Raw genomic sequence first — 21203 nt, forward strand, 5'->3', positions numbered from 1 at the left:
GAGCTCAGTGAACTGTTTCTTAAGGCAGTCTAACTGTTGTAGGGCCATAATTTTGATAGTTTTCCTGAGTCAGACCTTGAAATGCAGAGACTACAGGCATGTCTAAGCTGTTCCAACATTCAAAACTGTTCTGATTTTAAAAATGTATACTTTAGGCTACACATGGTATTACTTAGAGAAGACTGAGAGTTCAAAATGATGCTGGCTTACACAGTAAGTGGCCTGAGCTGTACGATAATGCTATTGAAAAACTAAAAATAATATATATACGTATATAACTTTTGTGTGCTAAATTATGCCCCAATGAATCCACATGTTAAAATGTTAACCCTCCACTCATGAGAATTTTTGATGGAGAAAAACCTTTTAAAGCAGAAATTAAGATAAAATGATGAGAGTGGATTTCAATCCAACATATGCTCATATATGTGAAAAAGAGGGTAGGACTCCAAAACACATGAGCAGGAGAGAGAGAGAGGGAGAGAGAGAGAGAGAGAGAGAGAGAGAGAGAGAGAGAGAGAGAGAGAGAGAGAGAGAGAAAGAGAAAAAGAAACAGAAATGGAGAGATAGAGAAGGGGAGGTATAGAGAGACACAGAGAGACAGAAACAAAGAAAGAGAAAAGTGAGGAACACAGATAGATAGAAAACAGGGAGAGAGAAAAGGAACAAAAAATATCGTGTAAAGGTGTATAGAAGACAAAACCAAAGAAACCAAAATAACAAACAACTGGAGCCTTTGATTTCAGGCTCCTGGTTGATAGAATTTTATGAATATAAATCTCTGCTGTTTAAACCACAGAACCCTATGTCCTATGTATCAAAGTCAAGATTTAATTCTATTTGAAAGTAAAAGAGCACACTCATTTCAGTTAATCAATTCTGCTTTTGTGTTTAATAAATGGTAAAGTTTAATGTATTACAAAAGTCCTTTTAAAGTATGTTTCTACATGACTGATCAACAGTAAATATTTCATTTGTTTAATATACATATGTATATTAAACATATATAATATGTGTGTCTGTATAGCTAGGGACCTATAAAAATTTTCAACAAAGGTGGTCACCAGGGGAAAATGGTGAATACATCCTGGGTATACTTGGGTAATTATATGATAGTAACTGTAAGTGATAGAATTGAATTTTTTTATATGACTTTTGTTCTTGGAAATCTAGCCGAACTAAACTCATGAGCCCTTTTAAAACACAAGACAACTAAACTCATTAAAGTAAAGGTCATATATTCATATTTCAGTATTGTGCATATACACAAAAGAAATGGTCCTGCATTACTTAACAGTAAAGCTATAACAATAAACAAATAAAAAATTAACTTGAGAACAGACTGAAAGGTCAAAAGGGGTAGAAGTTCTTAAGCATTCAAGAAACAGCAATTGACTATTCTAATAAAATTAGTTATTGATGTGGTAAGGAAAACGGCAAATGCCAACTATAACATCTATTCATTTCATTACAAGATAGAAAAAATATTTGCAGAGACCTTTCAAATGTAATTTTGATAGAGTGTCCAGGTTCAGCTTCAATCACCCACTCACAATTCAAAGAGTCTTTGTAGTATCCTGGCCACCCTGGTGAGAGAATTACTCCACTTGGAGCTGAAAAGTGGCCACCACACGGAGCTGGAAGATGAAACCAGAGAACATTATGAATAGATTTTTCAGAATAAGTTATATATATGTGGGAATACCTATATATATTTTCAATCACATTTATTTATCATCTATCAAACTATTATTCATCTATCATCTATCTATTATCAATCTAACATCTATATATCATCTACTTATCATTTATCTCTCATTCATAAATCTAGTATCTATCTATCTATCTATATATCTATCTAATGAGACAAGTTTGTGTTATTCAGACTATGCTGTCACAGTAAAAGGATCAGTTTTACCAACTCACCACAATCTCTTTGCCTTTGCATCCTAAGTACTGAGATGATTGAACTCCCATATGTAGTCCAACTATGATTTAAATGAATCTCTTAACATGCTCATTAAGTGGTAATTAATACTATTTTGAATGTAAAGATCCATGTATTTAATTTGCTCTGTGATTAAAGGAGCATCCCCTTAAAAAGATCATATATTTGTAAATTGTGACACAGTCACACTTTGCAGGTCACTTCTAGCTAGTCATCCTCCATCCCATATACCGACACCAAACCAGACACTATTGTGGACGTCAAGAAATGCTTGTTGAAAGAAGCATGATATAAATGTCTCCAGATTGGCTCTGCCAGAACCTGACAAATACAGGGGCAGATGCTCACAGCCAATCATTGAGCTAAGCATGGGTTTCCTAATGGAGGAGTTAGAGAAAGGACTGAGGAACCTGAAGGGTTTTACAACTCATAGGAAGAACAGCATCAAGCATCAAGAATCCTCAGAGTTCCCAGGGACTAAACCACTAACCAAAGATTACACATGGAGGGACTCATGGCTCCAGCTGCATATGTAGCAAAGGATGGCCTTGTAGGACATCAATGGAAGAAGAGGCTTTTGGTCCTGGGAAGACCAGACGCCTCAGTGTAGGGAGCAGGAGTGGGTGCATGGGTGGAGCACCCTCATTGAAGCAATGGGGAGGAAGGATGGGAAAGGTGTTCTACAGAGAAGAAACTGGGAAAGATAACATTTGAAATGTAAATAAATAAAGTATCCAATAAAAACAAAAAATAGAAAAGTAAGTAGGAGAGTGTGCAGCATCATTAGTTCATTCTCTACTGCTATTCTTCCCCTGTTATTTGATCTTTTGTTCTGGTTCAACTGTCAAATCTGTGCTTTATATTTTGGAGTTATCAGATCATCATTTCCTAGACAAATATGTTGATCTGTTTTACTTGTTCACATTAAATTAAACTTCTACCTAACACTATAATTAATATTGCATTTTATTCTCTATATTTCCTTAAACTCAATAACAAGTGAAACCACAAAGACAGCATTGTTGGGACACTGAGCATAAACATCACATTGTAAATTGGATGAACAAACTTGCAAAGAGAATACCTGATGAAAGTTCTACAAGCTGGGAAAAAAACTCAAATAATTTCCTCAAAATTAATTAATTAATAATTAATAATTATTTATTTATTTTCAATGCATTGCTCAATGATATGTGTATGTATATAGTAGTGTAAAGCAAAAAGCCTGACAAAGTTCTTGACTTCATTTTTGTTTATGTCTTATTCCCACATCCAACACATCCTGAAACTCCCCTCAGGTTTTCAGCTATGTCTCCCGTTTTAGCCCAAAATTACCATAATCTCATTCCAGGAATGCCCAGGTATAGCACATATGAAACACCTTCCTAACTTCTGCACTCACAGAGACTAACATCTATGCTATAGCTATGAAAACTAAGAACAAAATCATTATAAAACATCCATTTGATAAAGCTGTCGTTAATTTGAAGCTTGGTTTTGTTTCTATGAGACATAAATTGTGGTGGCTCAGGTGGGCTTCAAATATGTATGGTATAGTCATAGCCACCTTCATTCTGCATATGCAAACTCCTCTGGCTTGAGTGAAGTATTTTCTAGGTGAAATTGAAAGACATGCTATTTATATGAGAATGTTCATTAACCAACGGATCTTATTCTTTAACTGATTCCAATATTGTTTTCTAAAAGCTTTCCAAAGCAATCATTGTCATGAGGATTATGTACCCTTAAAGTTTGTATGACATATAAATTAGTTTCCCTCAGTGTTATTACATGTTTCAAATATAAACCTATGTGCTCAATAGTCACTTAAATTAAGAAAATTTAAAATAAATAGAGAATTAGATTCTCTATTTTATTAGGAAGAAGTACAGATTATATTCAGCATATATATATATATATATATACAGTTTTATTATCTCATCAATTCCTGTCATCCTAGGAAAGCATTTATTCATCTAGTCATTAAATGATGTAATGAGTCATATAATTAGTAATTGACAAAGGGCTAAAAATGGTTAAAAAGTAAGGCACTGAGAGGCACTTTGCTTGACCCATCCATCCAAAGAACGATGGAAAGAGATGGGTGAATTCTTTAAAAACAATAATTACAGGGATGTCTCTTATGCCTTCTGAAAGTTCACTGTTGAGTAGAGACATTACCCAGTGTGGTCCTATGAAGCCTATCACATATGTTGAAGTAGATTCTCTCCATAATTATGATGACAAAATCTACAGAAGACTGGAAACCTAAGAAGACAGGAGTTTGCTCAGATGGGTCAGTCAAGAAAAGTCTCTTGATCTAAAGGGCTGTCTATCTAGTGAATTCGAGGATAGAGAAGCTGCAGAACAGCAACAAAGACCCCAGAGTACACAATGCAGGCAAAAGGAAGACTGGGACACTCAAGAGAATAAGGGAACCTATAGCAGAAAGCACCCCAGAATTGAAAGCATTTCAAAAGGCAGCAGAAGCAAATTGAATTTTCAAACCACTCCCTGGCACTGATGAAAATGTTAATAAGGTAGATAGCATTTATGAAAAGCCAAATGCAGCATGGGTGATAATATGAAAAGAAAAGCAATTAGTTGCTTAAACGTTACAATTTGATATATCGTACTTATAAAAATAGAAAATTACACAGTAATTCTCTTTATATAGAATTAATTCTCATTTCCACTAACTGTCATTTGACTTATCCTAAACAGTATCAATGAAATAACAAAATTTATATACTTGTTATTCTCCAAAAGCTTGAAATAAATAGTACTTTCAATGCTTCTGAAATCCCAATATATTTTATACTTAAAGTAACTCTGTACATATTCTTACATTTAAAGGTGATAAACCAAAGAAAAGAATACCAAATACAGGCATTATCACTAAGTGGTAAAAGAAATTCAGAAGTACTTAGCAGGAAAAAAGCTAAAAGCCTAAAGAGGTCTTTTTTAAAGCTTACTCAATAATTCAAATTCCTTTCTTTATTCAATCACAGTTTTTTATGCAACACACTTATAACTTTTAAAATTGTTTCTATTTGTCAAGCAGTGCTGAGATGCCTCAGGAGTCAAGGAAAACACATATATCTAATACCGGCTTCATCGACAGCCGTGCCAATGGTGGCAGAAACAAGAATATTGCAGTTCTCCTTACATTTGGGGGGGGGCACTGTATAGCAAGATAGGTGGGTGGGACGCACCCTCATAGAAGCAGGGAGAGGGGGATGGGATAGGGATGGAAACTGGGAGAGGGGATAACATTTGAAATGAAAATAAAGGAAATATCTAATAAAAGGAAAGGAAAATGAATAACTATATTATAAATAAATAAAAAAATCTTGTCCCTCTTTCAGAGCAATTTATTTCAGTTCCTTCTATCATGATTATCCTGAATAGTCTTATAAACTAAAGTTATAATCTATTTCCCTATTCAAAACAATTTTGCTTTTTTTCTATTTTCTAATGCAAAGATGGGAGAAATAATAGAGTCTAGGATTTGATATAAATCTCAGGCCCACGTCATTGTCAGAGTTTGGATTCAAATTAAAATATTTCAATTACAAGTTAGCAACTACATGTTTTAAATTGATTATAGTAATTTTCTAAGAAAAAATATCCAGGCAATGCTTACTCTCTTTACTACAGCTTTATGGAGACAGATCCTGGTGCATATCTAGGTTAGACCATTCATTGGTGCAAAGATTTTTTTAATGTAACGTGAAGCTTCTAAACTCCATGCTAACAACATTACATTACCTCACATAAATACACAAATTTTAAAGTTTTTAAAATTATTATTCTTCCTCTAACTTATGTGTTTGTGTGTTTCCATGAGTGAAAACCATGTGTGAGTAGGAGCTTGCAGAGGCCAGAAGATACCACCGGATTCCCTAGAGCTAGAATTATAGGCATCTGTGAGATGCCTGATATGGGTATGGGATGTTCAGTTACATCCTCTGGAAATAGCATCAAGTGCTCCTAACTATTGAGTGCCTCTCTAGTTCAGAGAGCATTTATATAAGGCAGGTAGATGTACAAAGCATGATGTAAAACAAGGGCACATTGAGCTCAGGGTAAGGTTCTGGATACACAATGGAAATTAGGCAATGTTCAAGAGACTGGAAGTAAACACAAATAAACAAACACACAACTCAACGTCCTGAAGAAAAGGTTGCAAAAAGACAGTTTAAAGCATACGTAGACGAGAGAAATCAGGAAATAAAAAATGCTACTGTGTGGGGGAGAAAAGTAAATGGCAGTGTGCTTTCTAGTTAAAGAAAGGAAAATTTTATGTAAATGTTTATAATATATTTGCAGAAATTATAAGATACAAGTATTATAAAATTGGTGGGTACCTAGGAAGCTTGCTAAAATATATATTCAAAGAATACAAATATAGCATTATAAGGCAATCAACAATTCCTAGTGTTAAAAAGAAGGCCCATCCTGATCCTTTGGTTATTTTGTTTAGCTCTCATGAATCTCTTTGAGAAAGCATAAGCAGATATGGAAAGAAATGGTTGGGTCTGTATCTCAGAGATATCTGAATATATGATCTCCAGCTTTTGATAAGTAAAGAAATGTTGTGGGTATAAATGAAAAAGATTCTCCTTAGGGTCGTGTTTTTGAACCCTTAGTCCAAGTTCTTCTTGTTTGGAAAGTTTGTAGAACCCTTATGAGGTGAAACTTGGAGGAGGAAGGAATTAGATGCAAGCTTTGAGGTTTTAAAATCTGACTCTATTTCCTTTTACTCTTCCTTTGACTTCTGACTGATAGTCAGTCCTCTACCTCCTGATAGCACCTCTTCCCTGCCACAATGAAATTCCCTTCTGGAATATCAAGACAGAATGAATGTTTTCTCTCTTAATATGGTTTCTTCAAAATATGTTATCACTAGTACAGGAAAGTCAGTAATACAGCGGAAACCGTGGCTGTATTAGTAAGATACAGCTTGTTGCATATACTATTTCCATTTTACAGTAATGCAAACAACATGCATATAAGTAATACCAGGGTGACCTAGTTCATTCCTCCAATTTAATTTCTCTAATAAGTAAAACTTGTTATTAAAAACTGTATTCTAGTATTGGTTCATTTATTTAGTGCTACTAAAAAGTAAGACACTCAAAACACCCAGCATACTTAAAGACCCATATAAAACTTGGGACCTCATGAAACTGAAAAGCTTCAGTAAGGCAAAGGACAGTCAATAGGACAAACCAGCAACCTACAGATTGGGAAAAAATCTTCACTAACTCCAAATCCAATAGAGGGCTAATATCCAAAAAATATGAAGAACTCAAGAAGATAACCACCAAAACACCAAACAAATCAATCAAAAAATGAGGCATAGAGAGAGTTCACAGCAAAGGAATCTCAAATGTCTGAGAAGCACTTAAAGAAATGTTCAAATTCCTTAGTGATCAGGAAAATGCAAATCAAAATGATCCTGAGATCCCACCTTACATCAATTAGAATGACTAAGATCAGGTGACAGCACATGTTAGTGAGTATATAAGAAAAAGGGACAGTCCTCCATTGCTGGTAGGATTGCAAGTTGGTATAACCAATCTAGAAGTCCATCTGAAGATTCCTTAGAAAATTGGAAAGAGATCTCCCTGAAGACCCAGCTATACAACTCTTGAGCTTATAACAAAGAGATGTCTTACCATACTACAAGGACACATGCTCCACCATGTTTAGCCTTATTTGTAATAGCAAGAAGCTGGAAACAACCCAGATGTCCCACAACAGAAAAATGGATACAGAAAATGTGGTTCATTTACACAATGAAATACTATTTAGCTATTAAAAACAAAGACATCCTAAGTTTTGCAGGCAAATGATGGAACTAGACAATATCATCATGAATGAGGAAACTCAGACCCAAAAGGACATGTATGGTATAGACTCAATAATAAGTAGATATTAGACCAAAATAAGGTATAGAATACACAGGATAATATCCACAGAACTCAATAAGGTTAACAAGCTGAAGCACCCAAGTGAGAATGCCTCAATCGTACTTGGGAGGGGGAGAAAGCAATCACAAGAGGGAGGGACCTAGGTGGGAAAAGGGTCAGGGAGGTGAAGAGGGGAACATGATCAGGTTTTGGATGAGGGGAACAGTACTGAAGCCCAGCAGAAAGAATTGGAAGCAGGCAACCTCAGGACATAGAAGTGGGGAGCACCCTCCAGAATCTATCAGAGACCGGGGACTCTCAGGACTGAAAGTGATGGACCTTAGATGAAATGCCCTATAGTGGAGAGAGGAAGCTTTTAAAGTCCACCTACAGCAGAAATACAAGGTATCAAGTGTGCAATGGGGTTGCCATCCCACAGTCAAAAATTTTCCCCCATAATTATTCTGGTTTATAAGAACTGCAGGAACAAAAATAGAGAAGAGCCTAAGGAAAAGAAGGTCCAGTGATAGGCCCAAATTGGGATTCAGCTCAAGGAGGGGCCCCAAGTTTTGACACTATTACTTAGGCTATAATGTGCTCACAAAAAGGGGTCTATCATGACTGCCCTCTGAAAAACCCAACAAGCAGCTGAAAAGGTCAGAAGCAGATATTTACACCGAACCAATAGACAGAATCTGCTGACCCCTGTAGTTGAATTAGGGAAAAGCTAGAAGAAGCTGAGTAGGAGGGAGACCCTGTAGGAACACCATCAGTCTCAACTAAACTGGACCGTTGAGATCTCTGGCCACCAACTAAGCTACATACCAATTGATATGAGGCCCCCAACACATGTACAGCAGAGGACTGCTGGGTCTGGACTCAGAGAAAAAGTACCTCACCCTCAAGGGACTGGAGGCGCCAGGAAGTGGGGAGATCTGGTGGGTGGGGACATTCTCATGGAGTCGAAAGCGGGTGGGGAGTTATGGGATGTGGAACAGTCAGAGGGTGGACCAGGATGGGGATAAAATCTGGACTGTAAAAAGAGATTAAATACAATTAAAATTAAAAAAAACAAAAAGTACCTATAATCGTCCAATAGAGTTAAGATAAAATTCTCTTCAATAACAGTTCTAAGAAAGTTAGAAGTTTCATAGCAAGACTTAAAGTCAGTAGACAAGTTATACTTGATTACTCACAAGGGAATTAGATATTTAAAGCTGAGATTTTTTATTGGATATTTTTTATTTACACTTCAAATATTATTCCCTTTCCCGGTTTCCTGTCCATAACCCCCCAACACCCTCCCCTCCCCCTTCTTCTATAAGTGTGTTTCCCCCAACCACCCAACCCTTCCCACATCCCTGCCCTGATATTCCCCTACACTAGGGGTTCCTGCCTTGGCTGGATCAATGGCTTCTCTTTCCATTGGTGCCCAACAAGGTCATCCTCTGCTACACATGCAGCTGGAGCCATGGGTCTGTCCATGTTTACTCTTTGGATGGTGATTTAGTCCCTGGGATCTCTGGTTGGTTGGTATTGTTGATCTTATGGGGTCTCAAGCCCATTCAGCTCCTTCAATCCTTTCTCTAACTCCTCCAATGGGGGTCCCATTTTCAGTTCAATGGTTTGCTGCTAGCATTTGTCATACTCTTGCTGAGCCTCTCAGGAGACAACTGTATGGCTCAGCTATTAAAGGCTAGGCTCACAACCAAAAATAAAGCTGGGTTTTGATAATAGATTTAACAACAAGTAATTTAGAAAGCAGGCAATCCAGCTATCAGGCAGAGAGATGATCCTTCTGTGGAGAGGTACCTGATGAACACACCATCCCACAACATCATACATTGCTGCCTCTATTCTTCCTGCCTTTCTATAATTTGCTTTGTATTTGTGGCTCTGGTAAATGATCATTGACATATCTAACCTATGAACGTTGGATGGTGACTCAGTAAAATTAAGGCACATTCAAATTTTAATCTATCACTGAAAAGATAAAGCTATATTCACAATAATGAAAGAGTTTGAATGATCCAGAAATTCGAGTCCTGATTCACTTCAAGTGTCATGATCCTTTTCTTTCTTTTTCAAATTTAGCCTAGCAAAAAAGAAACATTAAACTGTGTCAATGGCTATTATTTGTTTCTTTATGGTTGACCACCTGATGAAACTTAGTATTATATAAATGTAAAAAAAAAAAAAGGAGTTCATCCTTTAAGAAAAATGTGTGCATGCGTGAACAGACATTGTATTAGAATTACAAATCAGTTCTGATATATGCATAGAGTTGTTACTCTAATTGCTTCTTCAAAAGAACCCTCTCCACAGAGAATGTGATGTCTGTGCAGAAGGGCTTCCTTCCCTCTGTGGCTAATTGAGATTCAAGAGAAAACCCCTTATCTTCAATGAGGAAGTTCATCAGGCATGCAAGTCCCACCCTGCCTCCAAACAGTTCTCCAGGGACTCCAGTTCCATCCTATTCATTCTAAAAATTTTCTCAGATATCTCACTAGGGAGTGGGAGGAAACATAAACGAGAACAATTCAGGGAGATCTATTCTGAGGGCAAGGAAGTTTTTGCTTGAGTAAGCATTTTATGGAGCATTCTGAAATCATTAGAGCAGACACAAAGCATGGTTTCATTCACTTTTTTCTGACTTCTACTTCAAATATGCACTGTCAAATATCCCTCTTCCTAAAAACAAACATCTTGCAAATATAGTCTAAACTTTCTATATCTCATTTTCAAACCTTTGCTTACCTTAATCCATTCATCCAAAATAACCCTCTGTGTAGTGAAGTGCACTGTGGGAAAGTCTCTACTTGCTGATTCTCTGTCCCAGTCTTGGAATAAAAAACCTGGCATCCTTCTTCACATTAGATTTCTCGCTTTTTGGGGGCAGGGGGAAGAGTTAAGGTTTGTATAAAGGAGGTCCTGCTCCCATAGCTCCCTTTTGGTGGTGGCAGTAGTAGCAACAAGTATTGGGAATGTTTTCTGTCACATTAGAAGATGCAACGAGTCCTTTTGAAAGTCAGAAATTCAAGAAATATGTTCTTTAGTGCTTGATTCACCAATAAACTCAACCATTTATGGTATTGTCCTGTTCTAGGCTTTTGTTATAAATCTATGATCTCATCTTGTATTTCATTTATTATGAAGTTCATTCTTTTCTTCAGTAGGGAATCCAGATTATTTTCAATTTCCTGCTATTACAAATAAAGCTGCTATGATCATAGTTGATCAAGTGTCCATGGGGGATGGCAGAACATCTTTTGGGTGTATGCCCAGGAGTGCTACACATGGGTCTTGAGGTAGAACTATTTCTAATTTTCTGAGAAACTACCAAATTGATTTAAAGAGTGGTTGTACAAGATTGTACTTCCATTAGCAATAGAACAGTGTTCACCTTACTCCACATCCTCATTAGCATGTGCTGTCCCTAGCGTTTTGGATCTTGCCAATCTGATGGGTGTAAGGTATAATCTCAGAGTTGGTTGGATTTGCATTTCCCTAATGACTCAGGATGTTGAACATTTCCTTCAATGTCTCTCGGATATTAGAGATTTCTCTCTGTCAAGTATTCCATTAAGCTCTGTACCCATTTTGGGTTTGGTGTCTAATTGTTTGAGTTCTTTATATATTTTGTATATTAGCCCTCTGTCAGATGTAGGACTGATGAAGACATTTTTCTCAATGTGTAGGCTGTCATTTTCTCCTATTAACTGTGTCCATCCCCTTCAGTTTCATGAGATCCCATTTATTAATTGTTGAATGGATAAAGAAAATGTGTTTTGCTTATACAATGGAATACTATTCAGCTATTTGAAAAAAGACATCATGAATTTTGCAGGCAAATGGATGAAAATAGAAAATATCATCCTGAATGAAGTGACCCAAATTCAAAAGGACATGCATGGTATGTATTCACTGATAAGTGGATCTTAGCTATAAAGTACAGGATAAACATGCTACAATCCCCAGATCCAAAGATGCAAATAACAAGGTAGGCCCAGGGGAGGATTCTTGAATCTTTCTCAGAAGGATAAATAAAATAGATATAGATATTGGAGGTGGATAGAGAGAGGGAAAGAAAGACGATGGGAAGGGGAAAGTGGGGATTATGTGTAGGAAGAGCAGGGGAGAGTGAACAGAAACCAGCAGTGGGCAGTGAAGGGGACATCTCTAGGTTGTGGCAGAAACTTGGGATTTAGGGGAGATCCCAGGTACTCTATGGGCGTGACCCTAGTTGAGTCTCCTAGCAATGGGGTTTATGGCACCTGAAGTAGCCCTTGCCTGTAGCCAGGCAAGACTCCCCATGTTCGGATAAGACTTCATTTTTTTGGGGGGGGGATAAGACTTCTACAAAACCTTTTACCCCAAATTCCTCCTGCCTACAAGTGTGTAGGGTCAAGGGAGCAGAGATGGATGCAATGGCCCACCAATATCTAGCCCAATGTGAGACACATCCCATGAGCAAGAACCAATCCCTAACACTGTTTATGATACTGCTGTGCTTGCAGACAGGAGCCTAGTATAACTGTCCTTGATTGGCTCTACCCATAGCCAAGGGAAACAGATGCAAAGACCCACAGCCAAACATTAGATGGAGCTTAGGGAGTCTGATGGAAGAGTGGGGAGAAGGATTGAGGGCTCCAGAGAGTATAGCAACTCCATAGGAAGACCAACAAAGCCAACTAACATTGAACCCTTGGGAAATTCCAAATATTGAACCACCAACAAAAGAGCAAGCATCAGCTATTCCTAGACCCACTTCCAAATCTGTAGAAGATGTGCAGCTTGGTCTTCGTTCGGGTCCTCCAAAAACTAGAATGGGGGCTATCGCTGAACCTGTTGACTGCTTGTGAATCCCCTTCCCCTAACGAAGTGGCCTTGTATATTCTCAGTGGGAGAAGATGCTCTTACTCCTGCAGTGACTTGATGTGTCAGGGTAGCGTAATAACCAGGGGATTACTCCCCCTCCTCAGAGAAGAAGGGGAGGGAGAAATAAGAGGAGGAGCTGCATGACAAGCGTGACTGGGAAGAGGGGGCTGGATGTTCGAATGTAAAGTGAGTAAATAAAAAAAAATAACAAAATAAATAAATAAAAAGACACCAATCCCAGGGATCCACTTGAGCATGTGGTTAATATAGCAGGCTGTCATGTCTCTTAATTGTCAAACTGTTGAATCTACAGGACTCTGCATATTTCCATCTTGCTAGCTATTTATCATTTTCTTTTCCCATGTTTATTAGTCATGAAAGACATATCTGTAGATTCAGTGAATAAGCACATATACACTTGGCGACTGCATTCTTTCTTTCACATATGTACCCATATTCTCCATGAGAAAGTCTCCTGAAGTGCTTGCATTCTGCTTGTACTATGGAGGAAGAAATGACTATTCTGCTACATGGGGGTAAAAAACCCTAAGCACCCCATGAATCTAACAGTTACAAACAGTGAAGCTAAAGATACATAGCTCTCTCTTAGTTCCATAACTTTATCTTAGATATATTGAGAGTGGAATGACTGAACTCATTATAGAGATTGAAGAGTTGACATCCAACATTGGGGTCTCTAAACCACTACTGTCTATATTGTGGGAAAAATATTAACAATTTTGTTTCTACTTAGCTAAGGGTCCATGTTAACAATTAGAGAGTTATCAGAAACATTGGCTTTGATTCTTCATAGTCGCATTTGCTAGTGTTGTTTTTCTTGTTTGAGAGGCGGCAAAGAGCATATTGTTTGAAATTTTTATGAGACTCAACAAGAGACAACTTTCCGTTCACGCAATTTTAACTAGGCATCTTAATTAAATTACCAGCTTTGAGCCTATATAATTACACAGTTCTTCCAATATATTTCATTAAATGAAATCCATTTTATCTACAAAGAAGCTCAGTGAATATTTTATCTCCTAATAATATTCAAGAACATGATCATGTAACCAGAAAGAACAATTGTCCATCTATTTTTACTTGGAGCTTGCCTTAAAATAAAAGAAGGCTCTATTGGCTACAGTTTAGACTGCTAACATTTAACAGGAAATAGATATTCATCAGAACCTTAAGAAATCCAGATAAAAACATATTGTGAAGAAACATAAATGCTCAGAAAATATGAAAAATAATTTACTTCTAAATTTAAAATACAAACAATATATCCCTGTACTTTTAAGGAATACACAAGGATGTGTCAAGCAGAACCTAGAGATGTCACCATGAATGTGTTATATAATGTTTGATACTGAATAAAAAATCATTAATATAGTGAACAAAGAAATATAAAAATTTCAAGACAGCTTTAAAGCACTCACTCCAGCCAAAAGAAAGGACAATAGTGAGAAAATTTGGAGAGAAGCAAGAGTGAGCCACAATTTTATTTTAATTATGTGAAATTTAATGTTAAGATTTGTTTAACATGTTTCCAATAAAGAATTATATAATTTTATAATTTAGCTATTGAAACAATTTGTTTTTTAATTATTGTCTTGGATTGGCTTTTCTTGCTCTGATTGAATACATGATCAAAAACAACTTGGCAAGACAAGGGTTTATCTGAGCTTAGTGTTTCACATCATGTACTGGCAAAGGAAGTCAGGGAAGAAATGCAAGGCAGTAACATGGTGACAGAAATTGAAACAGAGGCCAGAGCTTACTGTTTGTTCGCCTCAACCTGATCAGACTAGTTTCTTAAATCATTATACCCATCTACTCAACTATAGCATCACCCAGAGTGAGTTGGACCCTCCCATAACCACCAATCAGTATTACCCAGGGCATTTACTGAGCTAATATTCCCTCTTACTAAGTGGCTCTAGCTTCTGTCAGTTGATATAAAATTACCCAGCTCTAAATTATAAAATATATACGTCAGATTTTATGCCAAAATTACAGATAATTTCTAACCAAATGCTTATTTTCATTCTGTAATTTAAGCCCCCCATGTTTCAGAATTCCTTACTGTGATTATGTAACATTCCTTAGTTTTAAAATGACATTAACCAATGACTCTAAATACTCACATCAAGGAAGTGTTTTTCCCCCTTGTGTCTGCAGCAAAGATAGAAGAATTTATGTTCCACTGTCTTGTTTCTTTAAACAGCAAAGTTGGGGTGAATTAGAACTCACTCTTTGACACCTTGAGAAGAACTTTCTTGATTTATTCTCTGTCTCTTGGTATGATGCCTATATTTAGTTCTCTTCATACATTGTTTGGTTTGTTATTGGAAAGTACAGAAATAAGGATTCATAAAGTCGAACTACAACTCAGAAGTCAGATTGAAAAGATATGTCACAAACGCTCTCTCTACTTCAAATATGCATAGGTTCCTGTAGTAAGGGAGAGAATTTTTCTACTACACACCTCAAATGAAAATGTTTGACCGCTTCTCAAATGAATATATTATCATGGGATGAAGTCATCATTCTATGGGACAGAGCACAGCGGTCTATATGCTGCTTCAACTTGGGGCTTTCAGATAAGATAGGACTTCTGAAGACATATAAGCACAGTATAGGATAGAAAAGAGAAGAAAAACTTCTTTAAAAGGCAGTTGTATAAGCTAGAAAGATATAACTTGATGATGATGATGGTTATCTAAAGAGTATACCTTGAATGTAAAAGAGGTGTGGGGGAATATTTTTGAAGCTTGTGTTTAGTATATAAAATGTTCACATCCCAACCAAAGAAAGTCAATATCAAATGTTCTATGGCCCTTTCATACTTTTCATATAATTTCCAGGTTTGCCTATACCATACCACATTAAACAATTGAGTCACTTAACAGCTAAAGTGTTAGGAAAATTTCCCACCTGTAGATACAGGTGGAAAAGAACAATATAAAGACATGACAAAATGTCAGTGTACATTCCAAAGGACATTATAGAAAGAACCCTAAAATAGAAATGACCGTATGATAACAGTGAAGGAAAAGGATGTCCAGCTGAATTCCATGTGCTAGATCATAGTTCAGCATTGTTGTCTAACTTCTCAAAAAGACTATTGGAATTACTTGAACAAGTAATCTGGAAAATGGTCCTTAGGTAAATGCAAAGGAAAGACACCTTCTTGAGATACTAGAATACTTTCTCAAGGAAAAAGAGGATAGTCATGATGCCTATGACATCTGAACTTCCCTGTTATCCAAATACATTCCTCAGGGGATTGGTTGCTAAGGATGTATTTCCAATTTAGTTATTTGAGGAATCCCTAGTTCAGGACATTTTGTTTTCCTAGAATGAGTGCTTTCTACTGGTGTTCAGTAATATTTCTTCAGTTATCATAATTATCACTTTTGTTTAGCTTATTATTTTGTTAAGTAAAAAACTATTTCTGCCATATCTGCCCCTATCAAAATAACCTTTCTCACTCTGTGTACAGAACCTATTTCTACTATTTTCCTAATCTGAGGTCATTTTTCTATACCCAAGGTTATATGAATTTTGTTTGTGACAAACATATTTTAAAGTTATCATTTAGTGGTAGCTTACTCCACTACCTTAGTCAGTCGAATTCTGTGAAAACTTGGAAATCAGTATTCTAAAACCATTAAAATTATGGAATGTGTAGGACATACAAAATTGATCAGGATGAGGTAAAAAGAGGTTGCAGGGTCAAACATAACTGTGGTAAGTGTATGGCAGAGGAACTATGGTCAGTTTACTAAAAGCCAAAGAATCAATCCCTAAGTCAAAAACCATCTCACAAATTTTTATAAACTAAATGGTAGGTGAAGCAAAATTAAATACAGAACATTGTATGAGAACAAAGTTGAGTGATGGTGATAAGATCATGTGAGGTATCGACAACAAACAAAAGTGTCTTCATAGAAAATGAGGCAGGTGTCATCTAGTCCATCAGAATGGCTTGGATAAAACAGTTTCCCAAATCCCAGGATGGAAACAAAATCTCCTAGATCACTTCTTAATATTTTCCTTCTACATAGCGGTACTGCTTACAAAATAAGATATAATAAAATAAATAAAATAAAAATAAATCCCAGAGCTTACATCATGTGGTGTTCTGTAAGAGACTTAAGGAATTCCAGAATTTGGAACTCAGGGATAACTCAAAGTATATGGCACGGCAGAGTGGAGGAAATCCAGTATCTATTGTTCCTTTTCAAAGAAAATGAAGAAAAAGAACATTGTACCCATGGCTGAAGAGACCTTAAAGTCACATAGTCAGTTGAAGAGTTAAGTTTAATTTATATGCAACTGTGTCAGGCTCTTCTCTCCCCTTGCTAACATTCTTAGGTTCTTAGCAGTTTGTCTGATAGAGAGGGAATTAGAATGCGCGAGACAGGTGTGCCTGGCCATGACCTCAGAACCTCTTGGAAGGAATTCTCATCAGGGAAGGAAAATAAAAGATGTCTATTTTTTTAAAAAAGGAATTTTATTAGTGAAAAAACTTCACATCGGAGGTGAGTGCAGTGATGAAATCAACAGGCATTCACCACAGTGCATGCACTGTATAGAGCATGTTTATAGATGAACACAGGTAAGAGTGAGGTTGTGGGGAGTACAGCCAAAGTGGAAAGGTTGAGAGAGCAGCTGATATGAGTAAGAGATTGAAGAAAAGAGATGATGAGGGTTCGGGGGAAGTTTTCTGTGGAACTCATTTTGAAATTCCCTATTCAGTTCCACTAAGTACCCCATATTAAGCAATTATCACAATCTTAATGGCTTTGGGATGTTTCTATGGAATGAATATCATGCAAAGGTTAATCGTAGATAGGTCCAATTATACTCAGGGTACACTTTCAATGTGGATGAAAAAATCATTGAATGATACTTAATAAAGATAAGTGTTCGTAGAATTTCGTGTGAGTTGCCTTCAGTGATGATTGTGGAAACATGTATTTTGTTTCCCATTAGCAGATGCAAGAATTACAAGGCTTACAAAATATCTAATTGATTGTCACCATGGTGAGACTAGATAAATGCCTTTTATGTGAAGAAGTTAATCTTTTCAGTAAGGCCAAATCCATACTTCATTAGTTAATTAGCTCAGAATGTCAGTTCTTTTTAAAATAAACTGTAGACTTCAATCCTTTCTTACAACCATATTCAAACTACTAGAAATTAATTCAACATCATCAGTGGGAATATATTACGATACCAACCTTTTCTCTTTAGGTTTGGTTATCTTTATTCAAAGACTGTGGCAAATCAAAGACTTCCAAAGTTTGCAGACTGATAATGATAGTCAGGTCATTATACCAGAATGCTGGAACTCCTAGACAAGTGGGACAGAGAAGGGCTGGGAGAAAGGACTGTGTTGTCTAATCAAACACACTCCCCTTGTTCTGTAAGATTTCATTAAATAATTTAATATTTCTACTTGTAATATATAAAAATTCATAGTTTTGAATAATTTAAAATGAATTGCAATTGTACCTTTTCATGTGGAAGGAATAAAGTACAAGCATTTATTGTAGCATGTTCATATTCTATGTTAAATGTTTGTTTTGAAGATTTTTATGTTTGAATGAAAAACTTTTACTGCAATGTTAAACATTTTCCAGAGGCTATTTATTCTATTACATTTTGAGGGATGGAGCCACCCACTCTTCTCAAAATTTTAACCCAGAATTGCTCCAGTCTAAAGGAAATAAAGAGACAGAGAGTGGATCAGAGACTGAAGGAAAGGCCATCCAGAGACTGCTCCCCCTGGGGATCCATCCCATATGGAGCCACCAAACTCAGTCACTATTGCTGATGCCAAGAAGTTTTTGCTAACAGGAGCCTAATATGGATGCCTCCTAAGAGACTCTGCCAGAGCCTGAGAAATACAGAGGTGGATGCTCATAGCCGACGATTGGACTGAGCACAAGGACCACAATAGAGGAGTTAGAGAAAGAACAACAATATCAACCAGCCAGAACGCCCCCACCCAGAAGTCACAGTGACTAAACCACCACCAAAGAGTACACATGGAGAGACTCAGGGCTCCAGCTGCATATGTAGCAGTAGATGGGCTTATCTAGCACCAGTGGGAGGAGAGGCCTTTGGTCCTGTAAGGCTTGATGCCCCAGTGTAGGGGAATGCTAGGGCAGTGAGGTGGGAGTGGGTGGGTGTGTGGGGAAGCACCCTCATAGAAGCGGGGGAGGGAGGTGGGATAGGGGTTTTTCAGAGGTAAACCTGGAAAGGGGCTAAATTCGAAATGTAAATTAATAAAATACGCAATAAAAAAAGAAATGTAAATACATAAAATAACCTAGAAAAAATAAAATTGTAAAAGAAAATAAAAAGAAATTTAGAAACGATGAAACATTTAAAAATGACAAAAATATGAAGCAAAGAAGTGCAAGCAGACAGGAACTGGAGTGTAGATCGCTCCTGAGAGACACAGCCAGAATCCAGCAAATACAGAGGCGAATGCCAGCAGCAAACCACTGAACTGAGAACAGGACCCCCGTTGAAGGAATCAGAGAAAGGACTGGAAGAGCTTGAAGGAGCTCTGAGACCCCATATGTACAACAATGCCAAGCAACCAGAGCTTCCAGGGACTAAGCCACTACCAAAGACTATACATGGACTGACCCTGGACTCTGACCTCATAGGTAGCAATGAATATCCTAGTAAGAGCACCAGTGGAAGGGGAAGCCCTGGGTCCTGCTAAGACTGAACCCCAGTGAACATGATTGTTGGGGAGGGCGGCAATGGGGGAGGATGGGGAGGGGAGGGTTGGGGGATGTTGGCCCGGAAACTGGGAAAGGGAATAACACTCGAAATGTAAATAAGAAATAATCAAGTTAATAAAACAAAAACAAAAACAACAACAACAACAACAACAACAACAAAACAAAACCAAAAAAAAAAAAAAATTGAGTGAGGGATTGAGGCAATGGAGGGCCCAGGCTTGACCAGGCTAAGCATCACCTCAGGACATTTTCATTTTCCCACCAGTAATGTTACAGTAAAGAAGACCCATCTACATATCTGATGTGTCTACCAGACACCCACCCAGTGTAATGACTTCACAACGTCAATTAATCTCTAAATGAATGTAATTTATAAATAAAAAAAACCCTCAAAAAATGACAAAAATAATATGAAAATACAAGCTATCCAATGAGCAGAACTGACAGGAACAGTGTTTACATGCATTGTTTTCCAAGTAAACCAGGCCGCTTGGGTAGCAAGTTGAGAAGTGGTGTGGAGCCGGACTAATGCTTTATTTCTTACATAAGGAAATTTGATTCTTCCTTTTTAAAATGTTTAAAAATTTGGTGGTCATTATGTAAGATTTGGACTCAGGAACAGAAAAGGCATTACAGGTCTTAATTAAAAACTAAGAAATTACCTTTTATCTCCAGAGTTAGGTAGGACTTGTTTGCACAGGAAACCTACTCAAACTGTAGCATTAGGATTGGTAACCCTACAAGCGCTGCACCAACGTTGCTCCTGGCCTGTTTTGGTTTTGCTTTCCTTGGCTACAACTTTGTCCTACCCCTGTCCCCACTGTGTTATTGACACAGACAAGAAGGGAAGCTGAGTGCTTGTTGTTTCCCTCACAGAGAAAGAAACAGTCTCCTTCTGCAAATTCATAAAACATCACTTTGAGATATTTGGAGAGCTTAATGGCCTGTGCCAAATTAGAGTTCATCACACTGTGCTTTCTTTTAAAAAATAAATAGCATCCATTTTTCACAGGTAGTGGAAAATTGCCTTCTAGAATTAGCAGTGATTCATAAAATTATTTGTTGTTATGATTTCATTACTTTTAGCTCCCCATGTACTTAGGCGTCAGTCAACTTTAAAATCAATGCCCTAGTTAGGCAAATAAGGCAGTGGAATTCAGCAATGATCAGGAAGTGTTTTGTGTCTACCCACTGAGACTTGAAAACAACAACCAGAGAATGGAGAAAGCAGATCAGATCAGGCCACTGCTTACTGAAATAACTCTAAACTCCAGGCTAGCCATAGGGTAATTCTGAGCCGATACTGTGTACACTGCAAACCTTTCTTTCCTTGCATATCACAGTCATTTATCATGTCCAAGTTACCTGTCCTATACCCCCGGCACAAGGACCCACTGCTATTCCTTTTTTCCCCCTGAAACCAACATTCTTCCTGTTTCCTGCTTTTCCTTCATATATCTATGACACTTTCTGACTGGCTTCACAAATCAGTCTGGGAACCGCATGAATGAAGGCAGGGGTCAGTTAATAGCGACTTATGATATATAGAGAGAATGTTACTTATTTCTCCTTATTACATATTTTATTGGGCAGCTTCATTAATTTTTAAGAGGAAAGTTACAATCATAGCTTTCAGTAGAGTAGCTCACTACAAATCAATAATGCTTGAAGTTCGAAAGTATTCTAAAA

At 37.1% G+C, this 21203-nt stretch overlaps 1 protein-coding gene across 2 annotated transcripts in view; it reads right to left on the reverse strand.

Moving 5' to 3' along the window:
• Csmd3 (CUB and Sushi multiple domains 3) overlaps nucleotides 1-21203 on the reverse strand; it is a 1591133-nt gene that overhangs the window by 433302 nt on the left and 1136628 nt on the right. For both annotated transcript variants that reach the window (XM_032915225.1, XM_032915219.1), the window contains one exon: nucleotides 1499-1637. In XM_032915225.1, the coding sequence (XP_032771116.1) occupies nucleotides 1499-1637 (139 nt within the window). The remainder of the gene's footprint in view (nucleotides 1-1498; nucleotides 1638-21203) is intronic.

The sequence above is a fragment of the Rattus rattus genome, chromosome 1 (assembly GCF_011064425.1).
Source record: "Rattus rattus isolate New Zealand chromosome 1, Rrattus_CSIRO_v1, whole genome shotgun sequence".
Taxonomy (NCBI): Eukaryota; Metazoa; Chordata; class Mammalia; order Rodentia; family Muridae; genus Rattus; species Rattus rattus.